The sequence below is a fragment of the Mytilus californianus genome, unplaced genomic scaffold (genome assembly GCF_021869535.1).
Source record: "Mytilus californianus isolate M0D057914Y unplaced genomic scaffold, xbMytCali1.0.p SCAF_1, whole genome shotgun sequence".
Lineage (NCBI taxonomy): Eukaryota > Metazoa > Mollusca > Bivalvia > Mytilida > Mytilidae > Mytilus > Mytilus californianus.
Genome location: NW_026262581.1, coordinates 77,159,403 through 77,172,001, shown reverse-complemented (window position 1 = coordinate 77,172,001; position 12,599 = coordinate 77,159,403). Strand labels below are relative to the sequence as shown.

The following is a 12,599-nucleotide window of genomic DNA, read 5'->3' as shown; positions in this document are numbered from 1 at the left end:
AATTTCAGGGGAATTGAAAATTTTAGATAACTTAAGATAAAACACTTGTAAAATTTATTAAATGAAATTGTTCCTCAAATTTTATTTTAGATTGCTGTAAACTTATTACATTTTTCAATCCTGGTGTATTATTATAGATTTTTATGATGTTTGTTTATTTAATTAAGCTTGAAACGTTTTTTTATTGATTATGTTTCTTGGTCTTGGTATTTGATTTTGATGGCTTTCTTACTTTCTATCTAGCTAATCTTTGGTTATCCAAACATTTTAGTGTAGACTAGTGTTTTAGTTGAGTTATTCCCTTTCTTTCTTTGTTTATTTTCTTTTACTGTAGCTGCGGTCATCAGATTATTCAACCCTTTTCATTTTGGTGTGTTGTCTTGGCAACATTAAATGACATGTTGAACACAAACCACTTTTTTTATTGACAGCTGCGAGTTGTTCGAGCGTTTAAGAGCACACTGGAAGATCTAGAAGAAAAACGTAGTATACACAGTTTTCACAGTTTGCACAGTTTACGTAGTTCGCGCAGTCACCCTGGGCCGCGTCCCATTAGTGAAGATCTGTCTAATCACCATCAAAGACTTCGTATCACTATGACAGATGCCACTCATTATCGTTCTCCTCATTCTTTTTCAGAACGGACTTTTAAAGCTAAAAGTCAGTCATTTGAAAATGTACCTTTAGTTAGTAAACAACCTTCTCCAGTTTTAGCCCCAATTAATCCAGCCCACAAAGAATCTCCTCCCAAGATTGTAAGTCAGTTAGACCAGAAGGGTGTGACTGAAACCTCTATCTAAGTAAACAGTGCAATATTGATGTCAGCACAGTGTCCTTTTTATTTCACTCAAGCTTTAGGTGTTCTCAAATTCTGTGAAAGATATTTGAATTATATCCATAATATATTATTCACATTCCTTATGTTAACCATCAGATTGACATTTGTCTTCTCATCAGTGTGCATGTATACATTGACATTATTGAAAAAACATTCATTTTTCTCAAAAAAATCTATGATCTTTTTTGTAATTGTAAAAAAAATGCATTTCTGATTTTATATTTATTCCCAAAACAAAATTTTAACTCAAAGTTTTTGGACTAGACTTATCTCTATTGTTTCCTATTCTTTTGTCAGTGGTTGATTTTAGAAAGATTTAGGAATACACAGAATTTGAAGTTTTCAAATTAAGTGCATGTTCCTTGAGCTGTGATTAAGAATGTGATAATTCTTTGTTGTTTAATTTCCCCAGCAAACATGTTGGTATTGTATAGATGTTTTTTGTCCTAAACCATTTGTTGTTTTGTTGTGTCCATATTTTTAAGAAAATAACTGAACTGATCTTTATGCTTTTATATATTCTCAATGTTTAAAAGCGTGTGAATTCTCACACCACATTGCTTAAGAAATTTTGTATTGTAATGTTTATAGATGTTCTGTTGAACCTTGTGTTGATATTTTAAGTGTTTTTTGGCTTTCTGCCAACTCTTGCCGGCATTATCTGCCATTTGTTTCCCTTTGTAGTTGGTCTGTAACTTTGTAGTGATTGATTTTCTATTAAGGTCCTGAAGTTTCATAGAATTGGTATTGATAAGGAATAACTTATTAAACAAAACTTAAACAAAATTAGTTGTGGTATTACCTGTCAAACTTTCAAACAAAATATCAAGTTTAATCTTATGAAAAGTGATTTTTTTACAAATTTTATACTTGTGTAGGATCTTTAGGTATGGTGCCTACCTATTGTGCTGTAAACTCTTCAAAAACAGATCCATATAATACCCAAGATTGGCAACTACAAGTCTAGCCTGTATCTACAGCTGGATATTCCTTAAACCCCAGTGTTTCTGTAACAATTCTGTTGGCTAGGTAACAGTAGAGTTTAAACAATTGTTGGATAGAATCAAAATTGATTTTATGTTGAACTAGATACATTTTATTCAACAATTAATTGGTTTTTTTTGGGGGGAATTAAAATGTAATTTTTTGTTTATATACAATATTATAGGGAAATAAGCCATATGTGTACATATGATCTCCAAAGAGTCATGTAAAGTTGTCAATCTCGGGTTCTATCTTTATCTGTCAAAAAAAACTTTTAATAATATAAGAAAATGGCAGTGATGAGAGCTAAGATAAATATGAGAAGAGGGTTGCAACCTTTTATAATAGTTTTTGTCTAGAAATTTAAATGCTTGACTTGGAAGTGGTGACATTTTTTAAAAACTTTTCTCTACTTGGATTTGTGATTGTATTGTTTTCTGTCTTTTACCATCATCAGTAGACCATTCATACTACTATATTATTCTCACTAGATGTTGTTCCTATATACTCTTAGTCATGTTTTTTTATGTTTTCTTTATTTACAGATACGTGTTGTTAATGCTTTCCGCATGGGCTTAGATGCACGATATGACAGTACTAGTATGTCTTCAATACACAGTTACCACTCCTTACAAAACCCAAAGATTCGTAAATCCAAACCTATGTCCTCTCCCTCAGTTGAAGAAGGGGCTACTGCCGAAACTCAGTTTAATAATTGAAGATAATGGCATTGAAGTCTGGAATTATGTTGTATTAACTGTCAGCAATTTGTAACTTTTGTCATAATAACAGTGTAACATTTTCTTTGCAATATTTTGGCACTGGACCATTTTACTGATAACTTTTTATACTTTTTATCATGTGCCAAATATGGAAAGCTTATCGAGAAAAGATCTATTTGAAGAGTTAGAATTTAAGAAAGATTTTGAAAATAATTGCTATAAATAATGTAAGTTCTAAATGTAGATTTTTTAACTAATCAATTTTTTATGTATTTTGAACTAGTGTTAGCTGAACATGAAAATTTTAAGATTCTTTTTTACTTTAGCATTAGCATAATTTTTTGATAAGCAAATCATTTAGCAGTTCATTCCACCTAAAACTTTTGCCATAAACTTTTAAATAACTAAAAGTATGAAGAGAAATGCCCTGGTAGCTGTAGGTAGTATTTGGCATGAATTAGAGAATATTCTACATATCTAGTGCCATTGTATTGTATTTTATCACTAAAAGTCCTGGAAAAATTGAAAATTATTCTGTTGCAAATGGGAAAAAAATTGCTTTTCATGTAATGAAGTTTTCAGATAATCTTTCAATTTACTTTTTAATACCAGTATTTCTGCTTTTTTTAAGGGGGTGGTATTTAAAGTAAAGGATTTATTCATAGTTCAAATGTGTCTTAATTTTTCCAGGGCTTAAAGTAACCTCATATATATTTCATGACATGACACAAGTGTGTGTGTGTGTACTTGCCTACTTTAATACCTTCATTTGTGTGTGTGATTAATTCATATTTTGGTTTTGCCCCTGTTTTCTAAGTTGTAGACCTCTTGTATGCTTGAAATGATTTTATGCAGTTTTGTTTTTGTTTCAGCAGAATGAAATTATCATGGCATATCATTTCAGAGTTGGCAGATATATTAGATTTATTTTGTGCTACTTATCATGAATCATTTAATTTATATAACACAAATATTTTTAAATTGTATAAATTTTAGAAGTTTTGTATAAAATCATGCATGTATCATCATTCTCTTGGGTTTTTCTTTTATCCTTTTTAACCATCTTTTAAGTCCAAGTATGTTGACATATATCTTATGTTTTTTTTTACCTAAATGAGAAATACCATTTTTATTAAAAGGTGATGATGTGAAATGATTAGATAGTGTTTAGATATGATTGGATAAGGAAAAATAAAAGATATTTCAAGGTTTTCAGATACTTCTGATGTGTCAATTAAATCAACCACTGGTCCATACTTATTAATGAGGAGTTCAAAATTGTTGAATTTCCTTAATACAGTTTCAATGCATGACATTAAAGGGAGACAAGTGCAATAGTTTTCTCTTTGGTATCTGTCAGATTTCATACAAAGGGTTGGTAGCATAAAAAACTACTAAAACTTTTATCTTTTTACATCTTACATCATTTTTACTAAGTCATATGAAACATGGGTAGGGGAAAAGGCCAGATTCAATAAAAGAGAATAAGCTATTTATTTAATATAATCAAGCTTTTTTTTTTATATTATATCAAATATGGATTATTTTTTAACATTTTTTGTTTTAGACCTGCCTTTTTCTTCACAAAAAATAATAAAAAGGATTTTTTTATGTTCTTCACATTAAAAAATGAAATTGCTATCAAACTGAACCTTTATAATCATTGTGTTTCAATAAAGAAATTACTATTCTTGTAAAAGTTACCATATTTAATCATTGTACTTCAGTTTTAGTGGGGAGACTATACTATGTAGTGGATGGTAGGGATGAGCCACTGGAATAGTTCACTATTTCAAGCTTCATAATATATGATAAGGGTAAGAAATGTAGGTAAACTATATAATAAGGTTGCTGATTATATCACAAGTATCTGAAATGTTTAGTATTTTTTAAAGATGCAATTAAAACCACAGTCATAAATGTGTCAGATTTTTAAAAAATCTATTTTCACTCTCCATGAAATACTGCATATAAAGCTAGAGGTCTTTTTTTTGTCACACAGTATATGATAGGATATGATTTTGTTAATATTCCAAATATACAAAAAGGGGGTACTGAATGTCTCAGCTGTTCACCACTACCACAAAAGGATTGAAAATTGTCTTGCAATAAAATTCATTACCTTAGAGAATTGTCCATTCTCAGTATTGCTGGTGTCTTAATTACGTGAACCCCATATCATCTGTTATGGAAATTACTGAATCAAGTTCTGGAGAGGATTCAGGGATCGTTCTATTTTCTTTTGAAAAAAAACTTCATGTAAATATACATAAGGATCCGATATATCAAAATGAGTAACAATCATTGAAAGCTTCTATCATTCGTGTGTAGTAATGTATTTATTCTCAATATTATTAACATATATGTAATATTTGGCATGGATATATGTGATGAAAGTGATGTCATTATGGGAGAAATCTCTTATGGCCTTCCCACAGTCGTATTGAGTTGGAAGGGTTAGTGTATGAATGTATTTGTCAAAACTAAGAAAACTTTCGATATTGGGACCATATGGTGAAATATGTATTATAACTGCTTAAATTTATTTTTTTTAGAAAAATACAGAAAAAAATTGTTGCTTTCATCATTTGTAAATGTAATTATCTTTGATCATATTTTGAATTGATTGGCTGACATTCAAATATACTGTTACCCTCACCCATGGAAATATGTTGTTAATCTTCTTTATGTTCCCAATATCAAGTTGTTTAGTCATTTTGTACGATAGTGGTCACAAAAAAATATAAACACACACAAGTCCTTTGTAAATATTTATAGATCAAATATACAACTTGTAATGTATTAGTGATATATTTCTATACCTCTGCAAGTTAATCAAATTAAGAATATGATATTTAATGGTTATATGGTAGCCAGCCTAAAAGCCAATATTCTGACAATTAAAAAGAGACAATTCCCACACTGAAAAATAAGAGGAGTCTGATTTTCCAATGGTGTGCAATGTTCAGAGGAAAAATCTACATATGCATCTCTTTGGAACTTTGTAATTATCTCAGGATGAAACAGCTCAAAGTTAAAATCTTTAATATACATTCCCTAAATGAAGACTTTCTTAAATGCAGTTTCTTTTTCTCATGTTTACAGTTTTTGACATGGATTTAGGTGGGGCATAAAGGAAAATTTCAAATTGGCATTAATAGTAAATAAAGTTCCAAAGAAAAAAAAACTACATGATTGTTCTCAGGAATAGAATTTATACTTTGTAAATAAGTGTTGGTAGGCTTCAAAATACTATTATATTTTATTGTTATTTACTTGTGCAAAACTATGGACTAAAGAAAACTACCAATAATTATACTGATCCAACCTGTAAGGGATTCCCAACACAAACTTTTCTTGAGCAATGGTGTCACATTGTTTGACAAAGATCTACGTAGGCATTGTTGTGAACAAAAATGATGTACAAATTTTTCCATAATCTACTAGATTAATGTATTATTTCTAAAACATTTGTGTTTTTTTAATTTAAATAAAGTTGTAAAGTATTTTAGGTACTAATGTAATTTTATGTACAGGTAAAAACACTGTATAAATTATGTGTAATGTGTGTATGTAGATTTCTGGCTAGAAGTGATGGGTTTTAATGTCCATTTCTGTTCTAGCAATTAACATTTTAGGTCAAACTATATGTTTAGCAATACACCAAGACTCTTTATGTATCGAGTAGATGGGAGTGCTGTCCCTTTGTTAATGGGTTTTTTAATAGAAAATAAAGAATAAAGAATATTTTATTGTTTTTGTTATGAAAGATAATTGAAGATACAGACAACAAATTGTACAAGGAGAGACACAACAAAAATTGGCACCACTTGGATTCACATGACATTTTATCCTAAAAAATACCTTTTAACAACAACATTTAAATAAAAAAACAAATTTTCTGACTGTTTGTGTGTATAATGTACAGGTCATCCCAGTGTACATTGATTCATTATATTTGTCAGTTGTGCACAAAAGCATGGATTCTACACAAATTTCTGGTCAGACAAAATCCTTTAAATGTTTTATTTTTAAATAAAACTCACAATACAACCGCAGCACAGTAATGTGATATTTTGCATGTTTTTTGTGTTCTGCATGTTTTTCACATATTTTTAAATTTTATTTTAATGCATGTTATAATTACAGATTATTAATTAATATTCCTATTTTTTTAATATTAATTTTAATAATTATTAACATCATGTATTTGTTATACATGTATTACAAAAGATTTTCAGAGAAGAAACCAGGATTTAATTTTGAGAGAAAAGAAATGGTATATATATACAAATATATGGGATGCTCCAGTGTGGAGTTGAAAAATTTATGATATTGAAAAGGGTTTCCTGATGATCCTTTCAAATCTGATGATGAAATTTAGAGAAAGTATTATAGTATTTCAGCAGTAATTGATCATCCTTATTTGATAATTCACTTGATAATAACCTCCTGTTAATAATTAAGTCTCCCAAACGAAGTTTGGGAAGACTTATTGTTTTTGCTCAGTTCTTATGATTATTCTTCTTCTTCTTCTTCTTCTTCTTCTTCTTCTTCTTCTTCTTCTTCTTCTTCTTCTTCTTCTTCTTCTTCTTCTTCTTCTTCTTCTTCTTCTTTCTTCTTCTTCTTCTTCTTCTTCTTCTTCTTCTTCTTCCGCCGCTTTTAAATTTGAACTTGTCCGCACCCGTTCTCCAAAACCGCTTGTCAGATTAACTTAGGGTTTCACAATATGTTAGACTAATATGTCTAGTGGTGCAATCAGGGTTTTGTTTGTGCAATGGGGTTTATAAAGGGGTACTTTGAGGGGCAAAAAGAAAAGAGGGTTTTACTATAGAACCCTATGGGATTTTATTTTTTTAAATTTTCAAATGATTATAAATTGAAAACCGTTTGTGATAGACACAATCTTTTTAATTGAAAATGTTCTAAATGATAAAGCCCATTAAATGAAATACAGGGTTAGTCCCCAGGGGTCACCCCCACCCCCTGCCATTTAAGAAAGTTCTAATACCTTGTAAGTGGTCAAGATCCCCACCCCTAAACCATATATATTTTGGTTTGTTATGCTAAGATGGTTTGAATGATATACAGGGTTAGACCCCAGGGGTCACATCGACCCCCTGCCATTTGAGAAAGTTCTAATATCTTGTAAATGGTCGAGATCCCCACCCCTAAACCATATATATTCTGGTTTGTCATGACAAAGCACATCAAATGAAATACAGGGTTAGTCCCCAGAGGTCACCCCCACCCCCTGCCATTTAAGAAAGTTATAATATCTAAGTGGTCAAGATCCCCACCCTAAACCATATATATTCTGGTTTGTCATGCTAAGATGGTTTGAATGATATACAGGGTTAGTCCCCAGGGGTTATCCCGACCCCCTGCCATTTGAGAAAGTTCTAATATCTTGTAAATGGTCGAGATCCCCACCCCTAAGCCATATATATTCTGGTTTGTCATGATAAAGCACATCATATGAAATACAGGGTTAGTCCCCAGGGGTCACCCCCACCCCCTGCCATTCAGAAAGTTCTAATATCTTGTAAGTGGTCAAGATCGCCAAACCTAAACCATATATATTCTGGTTTGTCATGCTAAGATGGTTTGAATGATATACAGGGTTAGTCCCCAGGGGTCATCCCGACCCCCTGCCATTTGAGAAAGTTCTAATATCTTGTAAATGGTCGAGATCCCCACCCCTAAACCATATATATTCTGGTTTGTCATGATAAAGCACATCATATGAAATATAGGGTTAGTCCCCAGGGGTCACCCCCACCCCCTGCCATTTAAGAAAGTTCTAATATCTTGTAAGTGGTCAAGATCCCCACCCCTAAACCATATATATTCTGGTTTGTCATGCTAAGATAGTTTGAATGATATATAGGGTTAGTCCCCAGGGGTCATCCCGACCCCCTGCCATTTGAGAAAGTTCTAATATCTTGTAAATGGTCGAGATCCCCACCCCTAAACCATATATATTCTGGTTTGTCATGATAAAGCACTTCAAATGAAATACAGGGTTAGTCCCCAGGGGTCACCCCCACCCCCTGCCATTTAAGAAAGTTCTAATATCTTCTAAGTGGTCAAGATCCCCACCCCTAAACCATATATATTCTGGTTTGTCATGCTAAGATGGTTTGAATGATATACAGGGTTAGTCCCCAGGGGTCATCCCGACCCCCTGCCATTTGAGAAAGTTCTAATATCTTGTAAATGGTCGAGATCCCCACCCCTCAACCATATATATTCTGGTTTTTCATGATAAAGCACATCAAATGAAATACAGGGTTAGTCCCCAGGGGTCACCCCCACCCCCTGCAATTTGAGAAAGTTCTAATATCTTGTAAATGGTTGAGATCCCCACCCATAAACCATATATATTCCTATTTGTCATGTCTCGAACATTTGAATGACGTATACGGTCAGTCCTCAGGGGTCCCCCCCCCCCCCCCCCCCACCCCCAATGTTCTAATATTTTGTAAATGGTTGAGATCCCCACCCCTAAACCATATATATTCCTGTTCGTCATGTAATGAACATTTGAATGACGTATAGGGCCAGTCCCCAGGGGTTCCTCCCCACCCCCAATGTTCTAGTATCTTGTAAATGGTCGAGATCCCCACCCCTAAACCATATATATTCTGGTTTGTCATGCCAAGATGATTTGAATGATATACAAGGTTAGTCCCAAGGCATCACTAATGCATATAACTTTACTGGACCAAACCAATTTTCACTGGAAGTTGCCCAATGTCAGGCGACCCTGGGAATTACGAATTATGGGAGCTTCGTTTGGGAGACTTCGTAACAGCATCCTGTTACATTCATTTCTTGTTTTATTATATGTGTGTTCAGATTTCTGAGAGAATGGGGCTTATGTTGTCATTATGCTGTTAATTTCTGTCATATATATTTAAGAATTAACAATGAGCAAATATGCAAGCACCTGAACAGTTATACTTATAACAATTGACAAGACAGTTGACTGAGTATGTACTTTGAAAAAAAAAACCTATTGTCTGGTATTGTGGTTAATCAAGGTTGTTAAATGCCAACGTAACAGTATGTGCCTGGTCATTTCAATAATCTGAATCATAGTTGCAGATCAAAAATCAGGATGTGAATACAAAATTTACATTATAACTGGTTTTTCAGGGTGTGCAAAAGAGGGGAGAAAGATACCAGAGGGACAGTCAAACTCATAGATCGAAAATAAACTGACAACGCCATGGCTAAAAAATGAAAAGACAAACAGACAAATTTTGTGTGATGGTTTCCCAAAAAAAATCCTTGAATTTTGCAGTTGCTTCTTAGTCTATACATCCCAAAAAAATGCTTTTCAGATTTTTAACTGAAATTTGGTTTGATAGTATCCCAGGTGTTGAAGAATACCTTTATTGATTTTGAGGTAACCTGGTCAAAGGTCAAGGTCTTGGCAGCATTTGGTAGACTAAAATTTGTGTAAAATATTAGTTTTTAGATGCCATCTTTTAAGCAATGTCCAACCTTCAGCAACCTAAACTGGAAAATGATCCTTTGAATAATTTAACAAGCCCTGTTGATTTTTGGGTCATTGGGTCAAATGTCATGGTCACATTTGATAAAAAGACTGAAAATTTGGAAAAAAAATGGGTTTCTAGACAAGAGTGTTTGCCCTTTACCACATTTTCTTATAATTTTAGTGTGTCATGATTTATTCATTTTTCTCAATTATTATAAGTACTAGGTCAACTATATTGATGTGTAAAATGATTTTAAGGAATACATATCTGACAGGATTCATCTGACCATGACCCTCATTTGCATGATTTATTAATCAATGCTATATTTTTGTTTAACAGTTATTTTCTCAAATACCAGTAATTTACATAAAAGGTTATGGGTTATTGGGCAAAGTGAAGTTTAATATGTTTACATCAAATTCTCAGTTTTACTAAGTAATAGGTCAACTATATTTGGTGTAAAGAATGACTTATGGCCTGGCTCAGGCATGCTATTCCCATCACTTGGCACCAGTCATCTTAAACTTTTTTTAAATCTTCTCTGAAACCACTGAACCAATATAAAAAATTTATTCTGGTACATGGATCATGTCTGTCTGACCTTGACCTCATTTTCATGGATCATTGATAATGGTTAGCACTTATGAGACCTTGATCTAGAATACCTTCAATATAAAATTAACAATTAAATCAAACATTAAGGCATTTCAATGTGTGTTTGTTTTTAATTTTGTAACAATATCTGTCAGAATATAATTGCTATAAAAAAAATGGAAGTAAAAATGATGTCTTCATCATGAAGTTCACGTATCTATGTTTATGGCATATTAAATTCTCAGGAATGTCATCAATTCAAGAGTTCAAGGGTCTGTTAAGAAATCATATTACAATATTTAATCAACATTAAACATTGATGTTAGTTACTGAGACATAGAATATCTTTTTTTCATTAATTATTGTGCTTTATCCTGAATTTGAATGACAGTAAACTGATTTAATATACTTGTGTTATTAAGTTGATAACAAATCATCCCTTACTTTGGAGGGTTGAAGTCAGTCAGGTAATTGGTTCATGCTTTGTGTTGTTTTCAATGAAGTTCAGATCTAAACACAGAACAGGACAATTTTGATACTTTGTCAATAGATACAGTTTGGAGAGGAGGTAAAAAGCAACCCAAATTTTATAACTTTGACTCGTGCTTCCTGTATAATAAGTAATTCTTGTCAACTTACGACAAGTAATGCTCTAAGGACAGGCCTGTGTTTTACAAAAAAAATCATGCTACTTAAATTGATTGTAAGTATACTGAATTATTCATGACTTATGATCAATTTTAGTCATAAGAAATTTTTGTGAAAATGCATGCCAGAAATAAACAACTACAACTTTGTATAGGTAAAATATATTTTTAATAGTGGACATATCTTTGGATGAGATGAATGTCACCTGAATTAAAAGTTATCCCATGCTGTTGAGAATATGAGTCAATATTATGTATTGTTGCTGCAATTTGGTTTGGTAACTGCAATAAACCCCATACTTATCAATAGATGTTTACCTGAAGGCTGAAATATTCATATAATCACATATTTTTGTATGTAGCTGTAACTCTTTTCTCTCAGTTTTAAATCCTGGATTTGCAACTGATAAACTACCTATGATTAAACAGAAAGCATTGAATAGACAATTTCATGATATATTCCAAGTATGCCAGTTAATGATTCCCCCTTCATACACACACACATACACAATACATTGACATATACAGGAAAGTAAAGTAATTTCCTTGTGGACTCAGCCTACTTTCAAATTTACCATGAGAGAGTTTATTCAATGAAACTTCTACATGAATACCATATAATAGAAGCAAAGATAGAACATGTACATGGTGGGGAAAGGTTTTTGAACTGCACATATGTACCACATAACAAACAATATGTTCTCACTAATATATATGGAATGGGACTTTAGTGCTAACACATCCAAAGTTTAGAACACCTCACTGTTTATGGCGGTCCGTATTCAGGTATGTTGAGCACCGTAGGCCTTGGATTATATATTCAGAAACATCATCTTGCTTGTATATAACATTATACTCCATATACATCTGGTTGTTCCATTTTCTTCCATGCAAATAATATCAGCTGTTCTGTTGCATTTGCCTATGTAAGATATCAAGGAATTTCCTTTTGATTATATAAGACAAAAAATTTAAAATTAAACAATACCTGGTTATTTATTTAACTCTCCTGTTGACAGTGCAAAGTGTAAAATTTTATATTTACCACTGAATATCACAATTAAAAACAAATTCAAAAATTTATATTATATCCACCCGATATATGTTTCTTGACTGACAGTATGCCTCCAGTTCCTGTATGGGATGTATCAAATATGTAACTCATGTCGGGAGAGTGCATTGCCTCTAGAAAGAAAAAGACCCTTCCTGCATTATTTGTGAATAATTGGCTTATTGAAGTCAGATGCTTAGCCTAAATTGGGCTTATTGAGGTCAGATGCTTAGCCTAAATTGGGCTTATTGAGGT

At 32.2% G+C, this 12,599-nt stretch overlaps 1 protein-coding gene across 12 annotated transcripts in view; it reads left to right on the top strand.

The window, feature by feature from the left end:
• Positions 1-12,599, top strand: part of LOC127724284 (plasma membrane calcium-transporting ATPase 2-like) — a 145,802-nt gene that overhangs the window by 123,719 nt on the left and 9,484 nt on the right. Inside the window, exon 26 of one of the 12 annotated variants that reach the window (XM_052231289.1) lies at positions 2,368-6,291. The exons of the other annotated variants lie outside the window; for them this stretch is intronic. Coding sequence (XP_052087249.1) covers positions 2,368-2,541 — 174 coding nt within the window. The 3' untranslated portion in view covers positions 2,542-6,291. Of the gene's footprint in view, positions 1-2,367; positions 6,292-12,599 lie in introns of those variants that run through there. 12 annotated transcript variants of the gene reach the window in all.